Genomic DNA, 24,083 nt, shown 5'->3' with positions numbered 1-24,083 from the left:
ACAGCACTTATTCCATTTCTTTTGAGAGTGTTGTAGACTTGGAGCGGTAGCCGCAGCAAAGGCTTGGTCAATGATCCACGGATACTAAGCAGTTGTGCACTAGTATACTTAAGCATGTTAGAAACCAGTCAACTGTGACAGAATCGAAGACGTATAACTTGAAGAAAACCACATAAATATGCACTTTCTAGTCCGTCAAATTGCTAAATGATGGTATGTACAGACTCTCTGATATTTCGAAAATCAACAGTCCATTCTACAAAATTGTATGATGAATATATTCTGCCAAAAATCGATGTAAACAGGAGCTGCGAAACATATGCAACCTCACAGGGTGCTATATACAAACTAAATTATTATTAAAACTAAATTCTCATTTCAATTTTGACAAAGTATCACTAAGCTTGTTGGTATTCTGGTTTCTGATTGATTTTTTTTAAATTTTGGAACATTGCAGTTTACTACTTCCAGCGATACTCAATGATCAATGGGATAGAAGCAAGAGGATGACTGTTTGAAACAGACTGTTTTGTGTGTTATATTATGCTGTAGTTTGAGTAGAAGCATGAACACTGTTTTAGCTGGAGTCACTTAGTTGCTACGAATGTCCCATTTCCCTCTTACTGACTATTTGAGAGATGATCCAATTTAAACAGCATGCACCACTGTTTGATTGTGAAGCTAACTTTGCATAAATTTAAGGCTAATTGAGCAAGAGAATTAACTGTGTACAAGCTGCAAGGAGTGCCCCACTGTACATTATGTTAGGATTAATCGTCTACAACATTTGTCCCGCGGCTGAAAAATTTAAAAGTGTACAGAAATAGCAGTATTTCTATACATTCTAGTTCAAACTTCTGTGTTTAAACATATAATGCAATGTTTTATGTATAATCAAACTTGTGATGTAAATTTGTTGCTTACAGTAGCTTTCTGGTGCCCTTATGAAAGACTAAGCAAAGAGATGGTGTTTTCAGGTACATGATCTGTCTCCCTTAACAGTCAAAGACAAGCCCGTATCCAGATTGTGGTGTGCGGAGGCAAAGCAGATTATTTGTCTTCATATTAAGGGTCAGAGAATCTTCGTTTCAATTAAGGCCCTTCAACCCTTTGTTACGGTTGGAACTTCCCCCCCACCCTTCTTGAAATATTGAGATGCAAAATTGTGTACTTCACATTTAAATGTTGCATGCGTTTGCTCAGATAATTTTGGCTCATCAGATTTCTGTACCTTCAGTTTGTTTGTAGGTAAGAATAAACAAGACTTGGGTGACATATAAACTCATTGAATTTCATTTTTTCTTCTTTTGTTACATTTCAAATGAATAATCTGAAAATATAACAGTGAAATTCCAAGAATAAGACTGCGTTTTACTTTTAACATCAAATATTCTCAATTATTTGACATCTTCAAGTTGTGGTTTCTTTGGTTCATTCAACAGCTGCAAACACTGCACCTGTGTTGTCTGGTTGTCCTGTTGGCACTGTCAACAGTTTCACAACATCCCCCACTTGTAATGATGCAGAACAAGGTACTCTAGCAGTCACTTGCAACCCTCCAGCTGGAAGCACTTTCCAAGCAGGAACTACTACTGCTGTTGCATGCTTGTGCTCAGATAATCTTGGCTTATCAGATGTCTGTACCTTCAGTGTAGGTAAGAATATACAAGACTTGTGTAACATATAATCTCATTGAATTTCATTTTGTCTTCTTTAGTCAAGTGAATTAGTTGAGGACATTGGGGAATAAACAAGACTTGGGTGACATATAAACTCATTGAATTTCATTTTTCTTCATTTGTTTTGTATAGAGTCAATGGAATAAGTTGAGTCATTAGGCAACATTGGTCATTGGTGATACACTATGTTACATTTGGGGTTATATCCAATTATAAATTTCATTTTTTCTTAATCCTTTATCCATATCTCTGCGTGGAAACGGAAACACTAATTCGTATTAAATCTGGAATACTAATTTAGGCCTTGATGGATACATTTGAAATGAATAATCTGAAAATATAACAGTGAAATTCCAAGAATAAGACTGCTTTCTACTTTTAACATCAAATATTCTCAATTATTTGATATCTTCAAGTTGTGGTTTCTTTGGTTCATTCAACAGCTGCAAACACTGCACCTGTGTTGTCTGGTTGTCCAGTTGGCACTGTCAACAGTTTCACAACATCCCCCACTTGTAATGATGCAGAACAAGGTACTCTAGCAGTCACTTGCAACCCTCCAGCTGGAAGCACTTTCCAAGTAGGAACTACTACTGCTGTTACATGCTTGTGCCCAGATAATCTTGGCTTATTAGATGTCTGTACCTTCAGTGTAGGTAAGAATATACAAGACTTGGTTGACATATAATCTCATTGAATTTCATTTTGTCTTCTTTAGTCAAGTGAATTAGTTGAGGACATTGGGGATTAAACAAGACTTGGGTGACATATAAACTCATTGTCATTTTATTTCTCACTTCATTTTTTCTTCATTTGTTTTGTATAGAGTCAAGGGAATAAGTTGAGACATTAGGCAACATTGGTCATTGGTGATGCACTATGTTACATTTGGGGTTATATCCAATTATAAATTTCATTTCTTCTTATTCTTTATCCATATCTCTGAGTGGAAACGGAAACACTAATTCGTATTAAATCTGGAATACTAATCAACAGCTCCGAACACTGCACCACGACCTTGATGGATACATTTGAAATGAATAATCTGAAAATATAACAGTGAAATTCCAAGAATAAGACTGCTTTCTACTTTTAACATCAAATATTCTCAATTATTTGACATCTTCAAGTTGTGTTTTCTTTTGTTCATTCAACAGCTCCAAACACTGCACCTGTGTTGTCTGGTTGTCCTGTTGGCACTGTCAACAGTTTCACAACATCCCCCACTTGTAATGATGCAGAACAAGGTACTCTAGCAGTCACTTGCAACCCTCCAGCTGGAAGCACTTTCCAAGCAGGAACTACTACTACTGTTACATGCTTGTGCTCAGATAATCTTGGCTTATCAGATGTCTGTACCTTCAGTGTAGGTAAGAATATACAAGACTTGGGTGACATATAATCTCATTGAGTTTCGTTTTGTCTTCTTTAGTCAAGTGAATTAGTTGAGGACATTGGGGATTAAACAAGACTTGGGTGACATATAAACTCATTGAATTTCATTTTTTCATTTGTTTTGTATAGAGTCAAGAGAATAAGTTGAGACATTAGGCAACATTGGTCATTGGTGATGCACTATGTTACATTTGGGGTTATATCCAATTATAAATTTCATTTCTTCTTATTCTTTATCCATATCTCTGAGTGGAAACGGAAACACTAATTCGTATTAAATCTGGAATACTAATCAACAGCTCCAAACACTGCACCACGACCTTGATGGATACATTTGAAATGAATAATCTGAAAATATAACAGTGAAATTCCAAGAATAAGACTGCTTTCTACTTTTAACATCAAATATTCTCAATTATTTCACATTTCTTCAAGTTGTGGTTTCTTTTGTTCATTCAACAGCTCCAAACACTGCACCTGTGTTGTTTGGTTGTCCAGTTGGCACTGTCAACAGTTTCACAACATCCCCCACTTGTAATGATGCAGAACAAGGTACTCTAGCAGTCACTTGCAACCCTCCAGCTGGAAGCACTTTCCAAGCAGGAACTACTACTGTTGTTACATGCTTTTGCTCAGATAATCTTGGCTTATTAGATGTCTGTACCTTCAGTGTAGGTAAGAATATACAAGACTTGGGTAACATATATTCTCATTGAATTTCATTTTGTCTTCTTTAGTCAAGGGAATAAGTTGAGGACATTGGGGAATAAACAAGACTTGGGTGACATATAAACTCATTGAATTTCATTTTTCTTCATTTGTTTTGAATAGAGTCAATGGAATAAGTTGAGTCATTAGGCAACATTGGTCATTGGTGATACACTATGTTACATTTGGGGTTATATCCAATTATAAATTTCATTTTTTCTTATTCCTTTATCCATATTTCGGAGTGGAAACGAAAACACTAATTCGTATTAAATCTGGAATACTAAATTGGTTCTTGATGGATACATTTCAAATGAATAATCTGAAAATATAACAGTGAAATTCCAAGAATAAGACTGCGTTTTACTTTTAACATCAAATATTCTCAATTATTTGACATCTTCAAGTTGTGGTTTCTTTGGTTCATTGGTCACAAGATAAAACACTATGAAACGTTTAGGGTTATATCCAATTCTACATTTAATTTGTTCTTATATCTTGTTTATCCAGATATCTGCGTTGAGATGGAAGCACAATTTTCTAATTAATACTAGAGTACAAATTGAGGCTTTATGCATAATTTCCTCAACTACTCTTGATCAGTTGTATTCTAGTCCACATGCCATGTTATCCACAATTTCATACATGACGACAGAATGGTTGAGTTGGGTAGTGATCAGTCGGGCAGGCGCGATGGTCTTAACACGACTTGATCGTGTAGTACCACTCATCAAAGATTAAATTAACAACCTTCTCTAATAGTTTGCTTAAAGTAAGCACAAATCATGTAGACTTTTTCACTAATTGGATGATATTTTTGTCTTTTTTTCTTTCATTGGACATTAGCGGAGGCATCGCTTAAACACATAGCATTATCAAAGCTATTAGTAATCGATTTATTATGAAGAATTGATCCCGAAATCTGATCAAGGTGTAATTAATTTGGCTTCAGTTTCATTTCAAATAAGAAAATAAAAAAAAAAACCCTCTTTCACCTTTCCCGCTCTACAAAAAAACATGAATAAAAAAAAATAATTGAGAAAATCCAAATACATGTTTAACTTTAAGAAAACAGAACTAGGAGTATCAGCAAAGGCTAAGACTATCGGTTTATTACTAGTTGCCTGCCAATTCTTAATGAGCTTTTGTTGTAAAAATATATGCTTCAATTTGGGGTCATACTGTAGTATTCCTTTCTCCCTCATATAAATCGGGAGACCCGGGTTCGAATCCCGGTTGAGGCTGCAAGTGTCTTCACTGTTCTGGATTTTCCTTCTCATTACGTTTTCAATTATATATATATGTTATGCGCTATCGACCGATCCATAGATAGCGCAGCGCTATCGATCGATGGCGCAAATCGGTCGATAGTGCATAACATATATATATATACAGTATATGTGTGTATATATATATATGTGTGTATATATATATATATGTAAGTATATATATATATATGTGTGTATATATATGTGTGTGTAGATATATGTGTATATATATATATATATATATATATACATATATATATGTTAATGCAATGGAGGTAAACGACAAAGGCAAATGAATATATATAAATGAAAATCGTAATGAGTGGGAAAATCAAGAACAGTGAAAAAACTTTCAGCCTCCACCGGAATTCGAACCACGGGCCTCCCGCTCTGTACGCGGACACCCTAACCACTAGGCTATGGACGCTGATTGTATGTCCAGAGGTTCGAAACCGGTAAGGAAGATCGTAATTCCACTGTAGTCGTTTGTCACCTATATCGAACAATACTAGTTCTGTTTTTGGTGACATATTTTGCCCTACTCTAGAGATCAAACATGATGCTATCCAACTCGAAAATCATTTGTGATTCCTAAAGCCGGATCTCGAAAGAGATACTTTGAACAGACTTTATGTTAATGCAATGGAGGTAAACGACAAAGGCAAATGAATATATATAAATGAAAATCGTAATGAGTTGGAAAATCAAGAACAGTGAAAAAACTTTCAGCCTCCACCGGGATTCGAACCACGGGCCTCCCGCTCTGTACGCGGACACACTAACCACTAGGCTATGGACGCTGATTGTTAGGGTGATTGTTAGGGTGATTGTTGATTGTTAGGGTGTCCGCGTACAGAGCGGGAGGCCCGTGGTTCGAATCCCGGTGGAGGCTGAAAGTTTTTTCACTGTTCTTAATTTTCCAACTCATTACGATTTTCATTTATATATATATATATATATAGATATATATATATATAGATATATAGATATATATGTAAATGTATATAGGCACTGTGGTAGTCATTTCGAGTTGTTGCAACATTCATTTATTGGAGAGTTCAATAAAGGCTGGAAATGATACCATTCTTACTGTAGAAAACACTCTTACCCTAATATACTTTTTTTAATTTTAGTTATCTCTTTGTAAACAGTTTTTGTTCCTGCACCTACGCTGCCCCTTCAAGAGTATAATTCTTCGGGGCCCATTATCGATTGCTTTTGTTGAATTTTTCAGCTGGATTATTTGAATTAAACAAGCAGAGTGCCAAGCAATCAAATTTTGTTGTTTCAAAAATACCTTGTAATTCTGAGAGTATCTTGGAGGGTGCATTAAAACCACTGATATTACAGATGACATACTTTTCTTAAAAAATGTTACTAGACTGCTTTTATAGTCGTGTGCTTATTGTGAAAACAAAGATTGTCACTATTAATGTTGGTCTTGACACAAGGTATCACTTTAAAGCAAGGTCTAGCTTTATAGAGACCCATGACATATATAAAGCCCATTGGCTTTCTGATATTTTATTTTTCTGACAATGAAATGAGGACTGAGACAGTTGCGTACAATTTTAAATTTGTGTTTTATTTTGATATGGGCTACACAGGTTATGGTGGTTTAGCTTTGAAAGGAGACACAAATTCAACAATCATCTTTGGCTTAATTTATGGCAGATTACTTGGTTTTGATTGTGCCTGACTGCCAAATGCCTTGGAATTATTTTCTAATGACAAATTTTGTATCTAATTTTCGGTCATATGAGTTTCAGTAAAGCTCTGAAGAAATTCCTGGCATGATCAAAACGATAGGCCCTCTAACTTTAATATAATTAAATAATGTTGATCAACAAATCACCAAAGAAAAATATCATCATCCTTTTCTAATAGTTTGCCTAAAGTAAACCAAAATCATTTAGAACTTTCCACTACTTAAATGCTATCTTTTTCTGTGGTTCTTGTTGTACTAAATGTAGGGACCACTTTAACACATAGCATTAACAAAGGTATTATTTACGATTCTTCATTAAACATGAACCATTTTACATTGCCTTTAGTGAAGTTCCTTGACAAGAATTGATACGGATATCCATTTCAAACAATCCACTGAACTATCCAAAAACTTCAATCCTGTTCAGTTTTGTTTGCAAATTAATTAATTAATTAATTATTATTAATTGGAAAAGTGTCTCAAGAGCAGCAGTTTTAGGATAGAAAGTATCCGTTTCAAACAATTCATTGAGCTATCAAAAGAAATTCAATGTGTTCAGTGTTGTTTGCAAATTAATTAGTTATTATTTAATGGAAAAGTGTCCCAAGAGCAGCGGTTGATGGTTAATTCTTAATGAAGAGCAAAGAGGGAAACATTTTTTTTAAATTTATTTATTGCTCATTAAATGCTTTGGTTAACACTGACAGCTTGTAACAAAGACATTTTTGCTAGCAGAGGCAGTAACGAAGCACCAAGTGAACCAAACTGTCCAACAGAACAAATTGTGGTGACTGCACCTATGGGGAGTACCTCAGCAGTAGCAACATTTACAACTCCAACCTGCACCGATGCAGAACAAGGCACATTAGTTGCTTTGTGTGAGCCTGCTTCAGATACAAGCTTTCCTACTTCTGTCACTTGTACAGTACTTGCCAAGATAATGAAGGCCTGCAAACCGTATGTTTAATTATTGTTCAAGTTAGTGAAGGTTTCCTTTCACTATCAGTGTTTTCTATTTTCTTGTGGTTTTGTACTTGTTTTGTCTGACTTATTGTTTGTTCTTTTGTTTATTTGGTTAACTGGACATTAATACGGTGTGTCTTTGGTTCAACGTTATGTACAACATTATTGCAGACATTCCCTTTCTTTGCTTACAAGTCATGTAGTCAGACATATCAGAACATGAGGACAGTTTGAACTTGAACTAAGATGGAGGCCAAATAAGTACAAGCCCTAACTCTAAACACATCTGTTAACATAATAATAAATGTTACTAATATTTGTATTGTCACTGAATGATGAAACCTTTAGTTCATAATTTAAGAAACAGATAGTCACCACAGCCACAATTATGTTGGTTGTAAATGATACCAATACAAAATATGTCAACCTATGAGAGAACATCAGCTCAAATTGAATGAATATGAGTATGTTGAAGCTGTTTGTGGATTTCATGACTTCTTTACTTTCAGAAGTAGATAATAATGAAATATGTTTGTAAATACAACTGTCAGGAAGTAATGCTGTTTTAATCAACCTTTGATGCTTGAGTTTAAAAAAGATTAATGATAGTACTGGATATCAGACTCACCCTATTGAATGCTTCAATGGTTAACACAAACAGCTTGTCACAAAAACACTTTTGCTATTAGGTACAGGTAATGTAACACCAATTGAAAACTGTGTATGTTGCAAGCCATACCTGACCACAGGGAGGATATGGAATGTGAAAATGGATGGTTAGATCATTTGCACATTTCTCCCAAGCTACTGTATCTTAAGTTTTCCTTTGATTTTGGCAGATTTGCTTTGGAAAAGCGAAGAAGCAGATCTCGCATGCCAATTAGGCCCACATACCCCCAAATTCTTATGCCCTCTCTCCTGCAGTGAACAATCTCTAAGCCTTAAATTGGTTTGTACACTGCTAGACGGTTCATAATATCTGTGGAAGAAACATTATCTCACGTGACACGCAATTTCGTAATAATAATATGAATAAAGGTTTCGTGGTTTGCATAAGTTCACGCACCTCTTTGGAGAAATGTCCAAGACAATTGTATCGGACAGATCCTCGGGCATGTAAAATGCAGTGGGCAAGCACATTCGTGGTAGGCAGAAACAGACTCTGAGGCATGTGCAGTTTGCATGCAAGAAAAAGGTATTACACACGACTTGACCAAGGCTAAAATCATGTATGTGTCACCAACTTTGATTAATTGACTTACGCATTTCACATTTTCATTTCAAGTTAAATATTTTTAGCCACCCCATTTCTTTTCCTTTCAGCTATTGTGCAACCTTTGCACTTTCATAACCTATACTTGCTGTATTTAGGACATTCCATTCTGAAATTATCTTGTTTTTGTACTTCACTTCATCTCCAGACGAAGCATGCACAATTGTTGTATGTCAAAATGGCGGCACATGCATTACGGATGGAGTTATCTTCGTATGTATATGTATCCCCACATTTACTGGAACCTTCTGTGAGGTGCTAACAAATACTGCAACCTAGATATATTCAATTATTACAGCCTGAACTGATGTACTAAAACATGAAAAACATGTTAATACATTGACAGAGTTTGCCATTAGGAGTAACTTGAGTAAGTTTACTCTCAAGTTCAGGGTCCGCAGATGTTAATGAATCTCCATGCTACATAAGGAATAAAACAGGCTGAGATAAGGATAATTCCAAAATTGATAACAGAAATATAGTTATGGGAAAGGATAACAGGTTTCATTTGAATGTAGGTCAAATCAATTATTAATGGAAACCTTTACTACTAATATGACTACCAATTGATGTCAAATCAAATTTAATTTTCCATTCTCTATGAATTCTCAAGTCATCTTCTCCTTTAAATGTAACATTGATAAAGTTTGGAAGACATGCTGATTAACAAAACTAACAAATTAAAAAACTAATTAACATTATTAAGTTTGTTATTTGTTTTGCAGCTTAGCTAGGTAGTCATCTGTCATCTGGTCTTGATAAGTTATTAATCCTCCCGTGTATGGAAACCTTATAGACATGATAACTCAAATGGTTAAGCATGGTTGAACCTTAAACTTGAGTGCAAACCCTGATTTGCTGATAACATAATGTCAACAATGGTCGTCAAAACTTGAAAAGCTTGTTTGCAGTTTTACATGAGATGTTCTTGTATGCATTGTGTCAAGAAATTAGTTAGCTTCTTAGCTTTCTGGTTTGCATGTATGACACAAGTAAGGTGTGGAACGTGGCTGTCTCAGTCTTGTTATTATGTATATATATATATATATATATATATATATATATATATATATAAATATATATATATATATATATATATATATATATATATATATATATATATAAATATATATATATATGTATATATATATATATATATATATATATATATATATATATATATATATATATATATATATATATGTGAGGGTGTATGTATGTGTGTGTGCGTGTATGTGTAAGTGTATGTATATGTATATAGGCACTGTGGTAGTCATTTCGAGTTGTTGCAGTTAACATTCATTTATTGAAGAGTTTAATAAAGGCTGCAAGTGATACTATCTTACTGTAGAAAACACCCTTACCCTAATATAAATTTTTAATTTTAGTTATCTCTTTGTAAACAGTTTTTGTTCCTGCACCACTACTGAATCTCCTTCTTTTAGCCACTGCTTTGTCTGACACACCTTTTATTTCTTTACAGTGAATTCTCCTCCACAAATTGGGCCATGTCCAACGGATTTTAGGAGCCTTGCACTTAATAACCAATTCTTCCTCCAGTTCACGAGACCTTCCTGTACAGATCCTGATGGAGATGAAGTAACCGTGACATGTAATCCTGCTGCTAACTCTACTGTAGACATCATTCCCAGTGATGTAACTTGTACATGCACAGATTCATCTCAGGCAACTGATTCAGTTACATGTCGATGTAAGACAAAATTCTATGTTGTTGTTAAATTTTTAATGGAACCAATTTGTAAAATTTGCATTGTTTTCATGTGACGAGGCATATTGTGTTTTTTTTTAAGTTCAGTTATAGGAGAGGATCTTGTGCTGGTTTGTCATAGTTACATAATAAAGTCTGTAGTTTATGTTGATGTAGACATGACAGGAAATGTCGCTTTCAGTTTTGAGCAAGTACAACCAGAGACAGATGTTTTTTTTTCTTCTGAACAGCTCAAAACATTTCCCATGTTCTGTCAGCTTGACTGGCAGAATGAGAGACGAACATTAGTTATTACTTAATAGTGTTGCCACTGTTTGGCGTCTAACGTTAGTCAAACAAAAGGTCCTGTTTATTCTATCTGGTAGCGCATAGAAGCATGCTATCCAAGAAAATGAAACATGGCAGTTTTTGTACATAGTAACCAGACTATTTTTAAAAGACCACATTCGGAGTTTTCAGAACTGCTATACAAAATGTTAACACTTTATATTTCATACTGTAGTTATTCCAAACGACACTCCATTTACTCTAGGCTCATTTATGGGATTGAGAGTTATCATACAGCCAACATTTGTGCCCTAGAGCCACTCCTAATCTTACAAAATGGCAGCTTTTTTTATTCCTTGCCGGAGGCAAAAGGAATCATGGCAATGGGTATGGTGCGTGTGTGTGTTGGTGTGCAATTGTGGGTTATTCATTGGCTTGAAAACACCAATAATTCAAAATGATAGGGTTGGTGAACATCAGTTAACAAACAGTGATATCATTTGTTTACTACTTATCCCTAACAGAATATTTCTTTTTAATTTGATCGATTACTGAGAAAAATTTAACATGTTTCTATCTATATTGTCATATTTACAACTTGGGCAAATTGTAGCAGCATCCTTGAAATAGCTTTTATATTATGGCCAGTAGTAAGAGAGCTGTCTTTCCTTAGATGTCATCACAAGCTTAAATGCATAATAGGTTAAATGTCCTAGTTTCGACCCTTTCTGAGCAAACATTAATAAACTGCATATATGAGCTATTTGCAAACTTTAAGTATTCCGAATGTACCTATAATGCAAGTTATTGCAGATTCCAAATTTGAGTTAAAATGTTGTATTGGAAGCCACCCGACATGTAAGTTGTAATCCATAAGCCCTTCCGGGCTTCTCCCACATTTGTGGTTGCTTAAGCGTCGTAAAAATAACTGCTGATTATTATTATTATTATGATTATCTATCGTGAAACTAACACTGTGTATTCATTGTGTAATCAAAAGTTGTAATTCAAAAGGGTTATCTAGACCAGTGGTTCTCAAAGTGGTCCCTGATACCCCCTGAGGGCATTGGGACGTCTCAGGGGGCGCTACAGGGTACACAGGGAGTAGGGAGCGTTGGCACTGATTTGGGGGTCCCTGGTGATTATGACACATCACTGCAGCAATCTGGCCTTGACATAACTGGGAGAGGCGATCAGGTTCTTGACTACTATTTAATAAATTGATGAATTTGAATGCTCGTAATAAATGTCTGTTAGATTGAAATAATTGCTCAGGGAATGATAGATTAATTTATCGACAGATTAATGATATTGGATGTATTGATTGATAGAAGTTTGCTTGATATTCAGTGTTTCAATTGGTTTCACTTTCCTTCTTGCAGTTGATACGGAACCTCCCACCATAGTGTTCTGTCCTTCAGATCAAGTGGTAACAGTACTGACAGGATCTTTGGGTGGTGTTGTCGACTTCCCAACTCCGCAAGCACAGGATAATTCTGGTTTTGTTTCTGTCGTCAGCAATCCTCAGTTTTACTCTGGCTTTTATTTCCCTCTCGGAATGACAACTGTCACTTACGTATTCAGCGATGCAGTACCACTGACTGTAACTTGTACATTCACGGTCACAGTTAACACAGGTTTGTATGATGTCAACACAACCATAATGACTGCTCTCTCTCTCTCTAACTTAAAGAGATGTAACTTTGAGAAACTCTGAGAAAGATCATTATGATGTACTATTTGATATCAGACTGGAACCATTTTGTACCACAGTTTGTTGTTATTGTGTATAACGTAATGCCGAAAAAGTTTGGTCCCACAACTTTACGTAAAATACATTATCTTTACATTTGAAGACTTTCCCTAATTACATCAAGTCTGTTACAATTTTTGTGGAATAGGCAGGTTAAGCTTTGACTTTTCCTGAAATTGCCAAGTATCGTTCCATCAGATCTGGCCAAATGCAATCCAAATTGCAGCTTTTGTGGTACAGATATAGTCTACTTTTCTTAATTTATTCTTAAAATCTGTTGCTGCTTATGATAGTTGTCATCTTTTCCAAAATAATACAAGCTAAATGCATAAGCATAATAGAGTAGATGGAAATCAATACTTCTTCTTTCCTTTGTGCATGAGTTGCAAGTTTCCTTAACTGCTGGAAAGTTTGATTCATGTTCTTTTTCTTCAGAATTAAAATGTATCTCGACAGAATTAAAATGTATCTCGAGGCACTAAGAGAGTTTATAAGCTCTCTTATCGACCAACTGGTTCCTTTCTCATTGCTTTGTCTAAAGTGAGAACAGACAATCTATAAGGAGCAGCTCAAGCTCCATTCTACTTGTTAGACTAGTTCAGTCGTGTATAATAAATTTGGATCTATTCTCTATAAATATGTTTACTGCCTGAGTAATATAATTGATCTGATTAGATTAAGTTTTGAATCTTTGTTTCTGTTGTGATCAGCTAATGTATTAACATTGAATGTTTTACTCAGTATATGAATATTTCAAAGCCACACTGTGTTTGTTTACAATTTGGTTGCCAAGATAGCAGATCGGGAGTATGATTGAAAGGTTCAGTAATAACAAAACAACAGTATTTAGGGAGAGTCTTCCAATCCTGTTGTCTAAAGTTACAAGGCACTAGTCAGGAAGATTCCTCAAACTGTGCTTAATTTTATAGCTATGCCAATGTTACGTTACATGTTATTTTATATATTATATTCTATATATATATGTATTATCTGTTGTAACATATGTTAATAATGAAGCTTCATTTTGGTTTGTTAAAACAGAGTGTTGTTTCATTTGTCTTTGTATGTAGCATCACCCTGTGACAGTAGTCCCTGTTTTAATGGAGGTGTCTGCCTTGCAGTGGATAACAGCCGATTCTGGTGTGTATGTCCAGGCTGTTTCATTGGAGATACGTGCAGTTTTTGTAAGTTATAAAACAATCATTACATCACTTAATATATAGCCTTCTTTTGTTTTACTCTTAAGCTGAGTTTTTAAATTGAGCTTGCATTGCCAGTCGGCGGAAAGGGCCTTTCAGATATGAACCAATAAGGTCAAATACAATGTCCTAAATACATCTAGAGGCCTGGAGGAAGTACTTCCAGGCATTGGATATGATTTTTACCCTCAGAAATGTTGTTTCTAGCAAGTTTGATTTGAAACTTGAAGCTCATCAGAATGATCAATATAGCTTTATTCTTCATTTAATAAAGTGATGGTAAGAACCATTTTGTGACTTGGATCTTAAATCTGCCGCCAATGCATTTAGTAAGCCAAAAGCTGTGGTGTCACAGCCAATCCATAACAGTTGCCAACCTTTGTACCCATATTTAAGTTGCTTTGATACAGGGATAATGTAATATTAACTCCGGGATCTTTAGCTTAGGGATTGGTTTACAACAGTTTTGTTTTTCATCAAAAACAGACAACAAAGACGAAGACAATATTACATATGGTAGCTGACCACTACCAGGCATCCATCTTCCATTACCCCTCTTTCTGTTTCTCTATTTATTGAGTGTAGGAATGTCTTTGATAGTAGTTAGTAGTTTATTGACTGTCATTCAGCACAAAAGACCAACGTGAAACCATGTCATTACAGATAAAAATATACAAAACAACACAGAGAGCTGAGGGCCAGTGGAGCTGTGGTCACATGCTAAACTGTTTTTAATGAACATAGAATTGACGCTCACACGCAGTCATGACGGCGATTAGATTTGGCAATGGTCCTTTAATGAAGCCATACTTAGCATGGGACACTAAATGTTTAGTCCATTCTAGTACCAAGAAATACTCAGAGACCAAAGCATCATTGGTATATTTTCCAAAACTAACAGAGGAAGAGAGAGAAATAGATATTAGTTCAGTTCAGGCCAGTTGAGTTCAGTGTGATTTCACTAGTGTCACAAACCAAAAAGAAACACACAAACCAAAGAGAAACAAATAAAGATGGAGCAAGTTTCAATACAAAATAGTGAAGGAGAGCTGAAATAAAATTAGATGGTTTGACAGGCAGCAGCTTGGAACTCTTTACAGAATTGAAAGCAAAAGATAAAGCAATTATAAGTTAATTAATAGAAAAGAAAGAAGGAAAATACAATGAAAGAAAAGATTGACAATAAGTATACTTTTATCATTTCAGCTCAGGATCCATGTACTAATAATAACCAGTGTCTGAATGGTGGCCAGTGTAGAGTATATCCTGGATCATGCACTCAAACATTCTGTGAATGTCAACCTTGCTTTACTGGTGCTAATTGCCAGATATGTGAGTATTATCAACGTTTGCAGCTTGAGAGCTCTTCACCTTTTTGTAAATTTTGTTAACTTTAGCAGGCTGGTGGACAGTATCGAGTATCATACCATCTACAAGAATAGATTGGTTTATAGTCACCGGTCTCAAGGAAGTGTGGTGACGTCCAAGTGTGAAACATATCATCAGTTTTGGAGTAACTCTTTCTGCGTTTTGATGTTTCTATGTTTATCGACTATCTGTCATTGTCATAAAAGACAATGTGTTAATGACGCTAATGTCCATTCGAAGTAAGGGGTTGTATCAGGGTAGGCAAACTTGGTAGGAAGGGTGAAATGTTAGATGTGACTGGTAGGAAGGGTGAAATGTTAGATGTGACTGTTTTGTTGCCCTATATTGTTCTGCATATTAATGTTTCTATAGTCTGTCAAAACCGATGTAGTGAAAATCTACAGGCTTCACCTGTTGTACAATTTCCTCCTTGCATGTTTAATTGAAATATCCACTGAGCTCCGCGGAAGCAACAAGCTATTCTTAGAGCCAGGCTACACAGGTTACGTAATACTCATGGTTTGGTGCTCCCTCATGTTTTGTACGGAAAGGGAATATATTGTATGTGTTGACCCCATTGGTTGCGGCTCACCGTGGGTTTGTGCAGGTAGTCTCTGATTGGTCAGGGCCTTCACACATGTATAGATGTGAGTGTCCATGTGGGTTATTTCTGGGGTATTCAAGTAAAAGTTTCCCCTGAGTGCGTGTCGGTTGGCTGCAATACGAGAAACTACTTTTGCTCTTGCGGCTTATGATAGAAGCACCGATTTTAACTAAGTAAACAAATAGCGCTGTACTGATACCTGCGCTGCTTGGGACCTGCAGATTGCCGACACCTGTGCTGTCCAGGACCTGTGGATTGCCCGACACCTGCGGATTGCCCGCCACCTCCAGCCTGGATCATTCAACTCCTGTGCTGTGTGCGACCCTGTGCGCTGCGCGATAGTTTATTGGACTGCTACAGTCATGAATGGTGCTTGTCCCTAGCTAGGCTATGTGTTTCATAGTACAGTATATAAACTAGAGCAGGGTTGTCCAACCTTTTGCAGAGGAGGGCCACATGGAATGATTATGATGAAGTAGGGGCCCGCATGAACCCTACGCTCGATTTTTCGATTTTTTGCCCGAAGCCAAGGCAACAAAATGTGAGCACTGCGCGGAGCGCACTGATTTATTTTCCTTCCTGATAAAACAGATGAATAAGTTCAGACGCCCCCCCCTCCGCTGAGAGAGTGTCACACAAACTGACCTGTATGCAGTTTTTTGGACCCAGAAGGTACGAATGATTGATTATTTAGCTTCAAATTGTTATCAATAAATCTGCTCACTAAAATTTCGAACCGTAGAGCATCTCTGGCGGGCCGGACGCAACCCTGCGGCGGGCCGGACTGTGGCCCGCTGGCCGTAGGTTGGACAACCCTGAACTAGAGTAAAGAATGACACAAGGATTTTATACTTAATAACGTTACACTTTGATCTCTGCTGTCTGGTCTTGAGTTTTGTTTTGTACTTCTTACCTTGCCCGCCCCTTCTGTTGGTTCCGGGACAGAGAGTTTCCTACACCTGGACGTTGGCAGTGTTACAACTGGTAATTCACGTAAAAACATTTTAACACCAGAGGTTGTGAAAGTAAGGGTGAACAGGTTGATGAGAAAGATCTAATAAACTTTAAATATCACTATAGCTTGTTCTGTATGTGGATGGTATAACTTCTTTTGAGCTGCAAATTCATATGATAGCATTAAGTGTGGCACTGAGGATGTCTAATGAAGGCTGGAGGAGAAAGCGAGAGTTTGATGAGAAAGCTGTTACTTTTTTCTATTCCTAAATTGTGTTTTCTTCCTGTCTTATCAGCTTCCAATCCCTGTGATAACAACCAGTGTGGCAATGGTGGTGTCTGTGTTCCAAGTACAACAAACTGTGATTCCTACACATGTTTCTGCTCAGGGTGTCAGGCTGGACCATTCTGTCAAGGGGGTGAGTTTGTTAATCTTCTGATTGAAAACATTGACTGTGGATGTCAGATTGTATGACAATCTGTCAAGGAGATAGTTTGTTGAGGTGTATGTAAATTACTTCTGGTTGTCTTAAATCTCAGATCTTTAAACCTGTTTCATAGTGATGTGGGAACATGGTGATGTTGGTAGGTTGGAAGGTTGGGGGGGGTGGGGTCTTAATTGTATTCTTAATATGTCTGTTTCTTAATGTCCTTTTATCGTTTTCTTCCTTGGTTTTGTTTCTCTCCATTGACTTCCTTTCCACAAGTTTTTCTTCTTAAAACCCACTTAGTAGTCTCCTAAATCAATCAATTTTCTTTCCCCTGTATATTGTACTTTCTGTAATTTAATATCTATTTTAACTTTTATGTTTTGTCAATACAGATGTTCTCACTCTTGGTTTTAATCTTATCGCTTTGTAATGTTTGATTGTTACAATTGATTGATTGAGATAAAACTGAATTTGAATTGAAATATCTGGGATCATGTTTTTAAATTATCAGATTTTGCAATACTTGCCTTGAAAACATCTCTGTTATTAATAAATACAAAAGAAATAGGTGCTAGAATTGACACCATATGGACTTTCCTTTTGACTGCAAATGTAATATTCAATAGTTTTCCTTTCAGGCCCTTTACAAGAAAGCAAAAAGAGTAGAACATTATATTAGTACAATATATTATTTAGTATAAATGGTTCATTCATGTGGTATTATAAAATAATGTTATATCATAAAAAGACAGTACAATAAATATATTCTGTAGCAGTAATAAGGCCCCCCTGGTTTCCCTCTTTAATATGTACAAATATTCACAATAGTATTGTGCGATACTGGCCAATGTGCGATGGCCAATATATATTAACTTTTTTTGTGGAGGGGGGGGAGGGGGGTTTGCTTGGACAACCAGGTCATGCTGTTTGGTTGTGTCCGAACAGCAAATTTGATTGTCGGTAAATACGCCAAAATAACAAAGATTGATTAACACACTGTGGGAGGGACATAGGTTTGCCTATTTGGGGAGTATTTAGATTATACAATGCAATCTGAATTTGATTTCAATAACTAATCATCCACCGGAAAACTTCCAAAGATGATTTTGGTTATCCATACAGAAACTTGGTTGTCTTGAACAATGGGACGACAAAACTTTATCCTGCTTTTTTAATTGTGGGTAGGTAATGATAGAAAGTAGATGAAGCAGCCAAACAATGGTTGCAGACGTCCAGTGAGTAATGCATGCCAAGTGTATTTCATCAGTGTGTGTTACAAATATCAAGTTTACAATAAAAGGGTTTTTACTAAAATAGCTTTGAAAACTTAATTTATTTAGGTGGCTGTGCTATTACTGTTTTGAGAGTCTTCTGTGTGACTGTTACACGGCTCCTGGTAGCCACCTCCATATCTGTCTTATCATGTTAAACCTTTGTACTTTTCAGTATTCGACCCATGTTCAAGGTTTCCATGCTTGAATGGCGGTGCCTGTACTAACATTGCTGAATCCTGTACCAGTTATTCCTGCCAATGTACCGGCTGCTTCACTGGATACAATTGTCAAACTGGTAAGTATGAACATGTGAGAGTTGGTGACCACTTAACCGGGACTAGGTCGTCTAAATTGCTACTCAGTACACAAGTTTGGAATGTTTAGAAGGTTTTTTAAAAGAATAGAAAAAAAATAGTGCAGTAAAATTGCTTTAAAGTCTGACACAGTTTGATGAGATGATTGTTTCATACTTAGTTTTAATTTTTTTTCTAGTGATCCCTGATCCATGCGTAACTTTACCATGTTTGAATGGTGGAATATGCACGAGGGTTGCAGGAACATGCTTGGGATATACCTGTAATTGTCAAACTGGATTTGGTGGTGTACTATGTGAAAATAGTAAGTGTTCTCTTTTATCTTTAGATTCATTTAGTTTATGGCATAACATGTGTTATTAATAGTGTTCGAAATTTTGTATTACCCTTCTTCATTACTAATGCAGTGCTAGATTATTCAAACAAACCACATCCGCAAATCATCGGTAGTTGCACACCAGTTACTGAAACTACGTTATCAGATTGCACCCAGTATGCTGTTATGTAAATACATTCCGGCAATACTTCCCATATTTCGATGAATTTTATTAATTTATTTGTTTTGCCACAAAAGTACAAAGTGGAGGGAAGTCTTCCATAAAGCTTAAAAGCTTAACAATGTGGAAGACTCCCTGAAGAAAGAAAAGAAAACAAATAATATATATAATCACATATACATAAATATTAATATAAATTTAATGTTCAATATATATATTGTAATTACATACAGGTATAATTTGGTAGTAGTCAGTAACTAGCTATTATTTCCTTATGTAACCACTTCTTAAAGGATGTGACTGACTTTTAACTCTTTAAATCGTTAGTTAGAAGATTCCATGTTTTTGTTGCGCGGTTTTGTAGGCTTAAAGTTCCAATGGTGGTATTTGTAGAGATTAAAGTGGGCATGATTGGCATGCCTCGTGTTATGATTATGTACATCTCTGTTACTGGTTAACAAATAGTCAAAGGCGGCTGGTAGTAATCCATTCCAGGTCTTGTAGGCAAATAATGCAAGCTTAGCTTTAATGAGATTGTGCAATTTAAGTAAGTCAAGTTCTTAAATAGGGGACTGGTGTGCTCGTGTGGGGCTGAGTGTGTTATGTGAGGAGTGGCTGCCTTTTGGAGTATTATAAGATTGTTAAGGTTGGTGTTGTATGTACCAGACCAAATAATGGAACAATAAGGGAGATGCAGGACGATCAAGGTCTGGTATAGTGTTCTGAGTATGTTTTCTGATGGATAATATTTCAACCTAGATAATATGCCAACATTCCGTGCAATTATACTGCATATAGTTGAATATGGTTGCGCCAGCTAAGTTTACAATCAATATTTACACCTAAAAACTTAGTAATATTATTAATTGATAAGGATAGTATGATTGATCGTGTCAAACGCCTTCAAATGGTCAAGGAATACACCTATGCATTTGTTGCCATTATTAAGACTAGTATGTAAACTGTTAACTGCATCTGCCAAAGCCAGTTCAGTAGAAAATTCGGGTCGAAAGCCGTACTGTTTTTTACAAAGAATGTTATATTGGTTAAGAAAATCAAATATGCGATTGATTATAAGTCGTTCTATGATTTTAGAAAAACAGGAAAGCAATGAAATCGGTCAATATTTCTCATATACATTTGAATCCCTTTTCTTATAGATTGGTATAACCTTTGCCATTTTAAGTTTATCTGGGAATATGCCAGTGTTAAATGATAAATTACATATATGGGTCAAAGGTTTAGCAATAAAAGGAATAACATTTTTTATGGTACTAAGTTTGAAATCATCATATCCTGCTGCTTTATTGGGTTTCAAGTTGGAAATTGCGATTTTAATTAGTTCTTCTTCTGTGACTGGGAATGTGAATATTGAATGACTATTGTTATCATGAATGGTTTTATGTGATTTACCTTTGTTATTTATTTTACTAGCAAGCGATGGTCCAAGATTTACATAGAAATCGTTGAAGTTATTCACAATGATATTTTCATCACTGGTTTCTTGGTCACCATCTTTGAAAACAGCAGGATATGATGATTCTTTATGGTTATTGTGCAACATTTCAACATTGTGCAACATTCCGTGGTTATTCTTTGAAAACCTTTTTAAACTGAATTAGTTTGGTGTACTAGTGTTATTTCTTAACGTTTTGTGACATATTGAATTAACTCCCCCTGAGAAAGAGTAAAACCAGTAATGTGTACTATATAGACAGAGGGTGTTTGACCAACAGATCACAGGGAGTATGGCCAATAGAGGATACTCCCAACAGGGAGAATTATGATCACTGCAGGATGCTCTCAACATGGAGAGTATGGCCAATATAAGTTACTAAGAGCAGGGAGAATAATGATCATGCATCATGTACCTATCATAATTCTCCCTGTTGGGAGTGTCCTGTATTGATAATAATTCTCCCAGTTGGGAGAATCCCCTATTGATAATAATTTTCCCTGGTCTTACAGTAGTAACTTCTATTGGCCATACTCTCCATGTTGAGAGCATCCTGCACAAATCATAATTCTCCCTGTTGGGAGTGACTCCAAACAGGGAGAATTCTGATTATACAGGATGCTCTCAACATCAATAGTACAACATGGAGAGTATGGCCAATAGAAGTTACTACTGCACACAGAGCTTATGACTAATATAGAAATCAACACGTTAAATAGAGAGTAGTATGAACAGTAAAGGATACTCTGGATAGTGAAAGTATGATTCTACAAGATAATTAGACCAAGGGCAGAGAGAATGTGATCAATGGAGAAAAAAGCATCTAATAGAGGATATACTGTGCAGGGGGAGTATGTCCTATTACATTACTCTGGGTGGGGGAGTGCACGCAAGAAAGTATACTTTTGGTAGGGGGAGTATGACCAATTAGAGATACTCTGGACAGGGTGAGTAAGAACAGGTGGAGATACCCTGGGAAAGAGGAGCAAATCCAATTAAATATATTCTGGGTAAGGGAGTTCAAGCGATAGAGTATACCATCGGCAGGGTGATTTTGACCAATTAGAGATACTTTGGGAAAGAGGAGTATATCAAATGAGATATATTCTGGGTGAGGGAGTACTAGCAATAGAGTATATTATGGGCAGGGTGAGTTTGACTTATTAGATATAATTTGGGGAAGAGAAGCATATCCAATTAGATATATTCTGGTAAAGTTAGTTCAAGCAATAGAGTATACTCTAAACAGGGTCAGTATGACAAATTAGAGATACTTTGGGAAAGAGGAGTATATCCAATTAGATATATTCTGGGTGTGAGGAGTTCTAGCAATAGATTATACTATGACCAATTAACGATACTCTGGGAAAGAGGAGTATATCCAATTAGATATATTCTGGGTGGGAGGAGTTCTAGCTATAGAGTATACTCTGGGCAAGGTGAGTTTGACCAATTAGAGATACTCTGGGCAAGGACAGTATAATTAATAGAAGACCCTCTTGGTAGAGTATGACCAATAAAGGATAATCTGAGCTTCTAAATATGTAGCCACTCAGATTGACGAGGTATCACTCTATGAAGTATCACATTATGTATTCATCATTTTCAGATGTTGCAGTTGTTAGTAACCCTTGTAATACCTTCCCATGCATGAATGATGGTTGCTGTGTCTCCCTTGGAAACAATAACTACAAGTGCATTTGCAGGAATGGATATACTGGTATACTCTGTGGAGAGATAACAAGTAAGTTTCCTCACAAATTAATGGATTGGTAATTATCTTTCCAATAATCCTGCAGTAGATTCCTAGTATGCCTTGGCTGAAGACAATGATTTCCTTTTGAATTTTCAATAACAATTCGAAATTTGTTTCTGACTTTTGTTTTATCATTTAACTTTTTGGAAGACACTGTTGTCCGTTGTCAACATCAGTAGGTATAACTGCGTCTCAAAAGCTAATTGGGATATAAAGTGAAGAGACACGTGAACATGTATATGTATATGTGATGTAACTTTATGATTCCATAGACACAACAATATAACAAGCTACATCATCAGCAATTCTGGAGTTAATAAAAATGTATCATCCTTAAGGGAAAAAATGGAATATGCAAAGATCCATGGTATATTTCAGTACAGCTCCAAAATATAAAGGACAGAATTTATAGAGAACAACAAATTCAGTTATGTAAAGACCTTAATTGTCTGAGAAACCACATTAGGCAAATGTTTGTCTTGGTGTGAAAGACACAATATTTTTTTTTTTCAAGTTTAATATAATTCTACCAATTAAGAAACTCATCCAGTCTTCAATTATTTATTTGTGCAAAATGTGTCAGAATTTGTTTGTTTGTGTGTAATTTCAAAGATTCCAGTGAGACATTATCAGTGCAAATATGTTGACAGCTTATATGAACCTGCAAAAGGTTAAGCCTGCCGTAAGGAAGCATGTATACCCCACAATTTCTTTGTCCTTGTGTGATGTAATTGTAGAGGTTTCTAAGGAATGTGATGATGACATGTGAATATTTATTTCACATGCTGATTTTATTTACTTCTGTATTTACAGGCAATGTCAATTTTAACAGTGACTCCTGCAGAAACAACCCATGTTCTAATGGTGGAACATGTTACAACAGCTACAATAGTAATACCAATAATATTGTGTTTGTTCCACAATACACCTGTGCCTGTCCACCAGGTTTTGTTGGACAAAATTGCCAACTCCCTGTGGGTAAGACAATGATTATTTTCTCTTCAAATCTTTGAAAGAGGATGGGAGTGAAGATCCTGAGGCTTTGTCATCTGATGCAGTCTTAAAGGAGCACCTGCTTTCATTTTCAATATACTGTTTGCCCGTGATAGTAATCTTGATACATTTATGAAGGAAAGAAAATGACCAAAATTTCACTAAATTGTTCATCCCTGTAGAAGCAGAAAGAAACTCATGAACATTTTAACAGAAGTCTTTTGAATGGGATTAGACAACATATCCATGTTTCATATGGTTATGGGGTGGATTTTCATTAGGATCTGACAAAGAGGACAGTAGTTTCTGGCATGGGTGAGAGGTAAATGAACTTGAACACAGTAAGTCAGGAATAATTAATCATTAAACTTTAATAAGGCAAAGGGGTGATGCTAAAGTTATAAATAACAATGTGAACTTAAAACTACCGCACATTCCATAAGTAATGTTGTGGGACTGAATCTCCAAGAATTCTGCTTTAAAAAGTTATAAGA

At 35.9% G+C, this 24,083-nt stretch overlaps 1 protein-coding gene across 3 annotated transcripts in view; it reads left to right on the top strand.

The window, feature by feature from the left end:
- The window catches only part of LOC139976746 (uncharacterized), a 195,477-nt gene that overhangs the window by 38,113 nt on the left and 133,281 nt on the right, over positions 1-24,083 (top strand). For all 3 annotated transcript variants that reach the window (XM_071985465.1, XM_071985464.1, XM_071985466.1), the window contains exons 11-23: positions 1,443-1,655; positions 2,123-2,335; positions 2,837-3,049; positions 3,537-3,749; positions 10,478-10,705; positions 12,373-12,627; positions 13,814-13,927; positions 15,149-15,274; positions 17,165-17,287; positions 18,746-18,868; positions 19,066-19,191; positions 22,450-22,584; positions 23,410-23,574. In XM_071985465.1, coding sequence (XP_071841566.1) covers positions 1,443-1,655; positions 2,123-2,335; positions 2,837-3,049; positions 3,537-3,749; positions 10,478-10,705; positions 12,373-12,627; positions 13,814-13,927; positions 15,149-15,274; positions 17,165-17,287; positions 18,746-18,868; positions 19,066-19,191; positions 22,450-22,584; positions 23,410-23,574 — 2,247 coding nt within the window. The remainder of the gene's footprint in view (positions 1-1,442; positions 1,656-2,122; positions 2,336-2,836; positions 3,050-3,536; positions 3,750-10,477; positions 10,706-12,372; positions 12,628-13,813; positions 13,928-15,148; positions 15,275-17,164; positions 17,288-18,745; positions 18,869-19,065; positions 19,192-22,449; positions 22,585-23,409; positions 23,575-24,083) is intronic.

This window comes from Apostichopus japonicus, chromosome 12, assembly GCF_037975245.1.
Source record: "Apostichopus japonicus isolate 1M-3 chromosome 12, ASM3797524v1, whole genome shotgun sequence".
Lineage (NCBI taxonomy): Eukaryota > Metazoa > Echinodermata > Holothuroidea > Aspidochirotida > Stichopodidae > Apostichopus > Apostichopus japonicus.
Note: the sequence above shows the minus strand (reverse complement) of the source record. Positions and strands in the feature narration are given on the sequence as shown.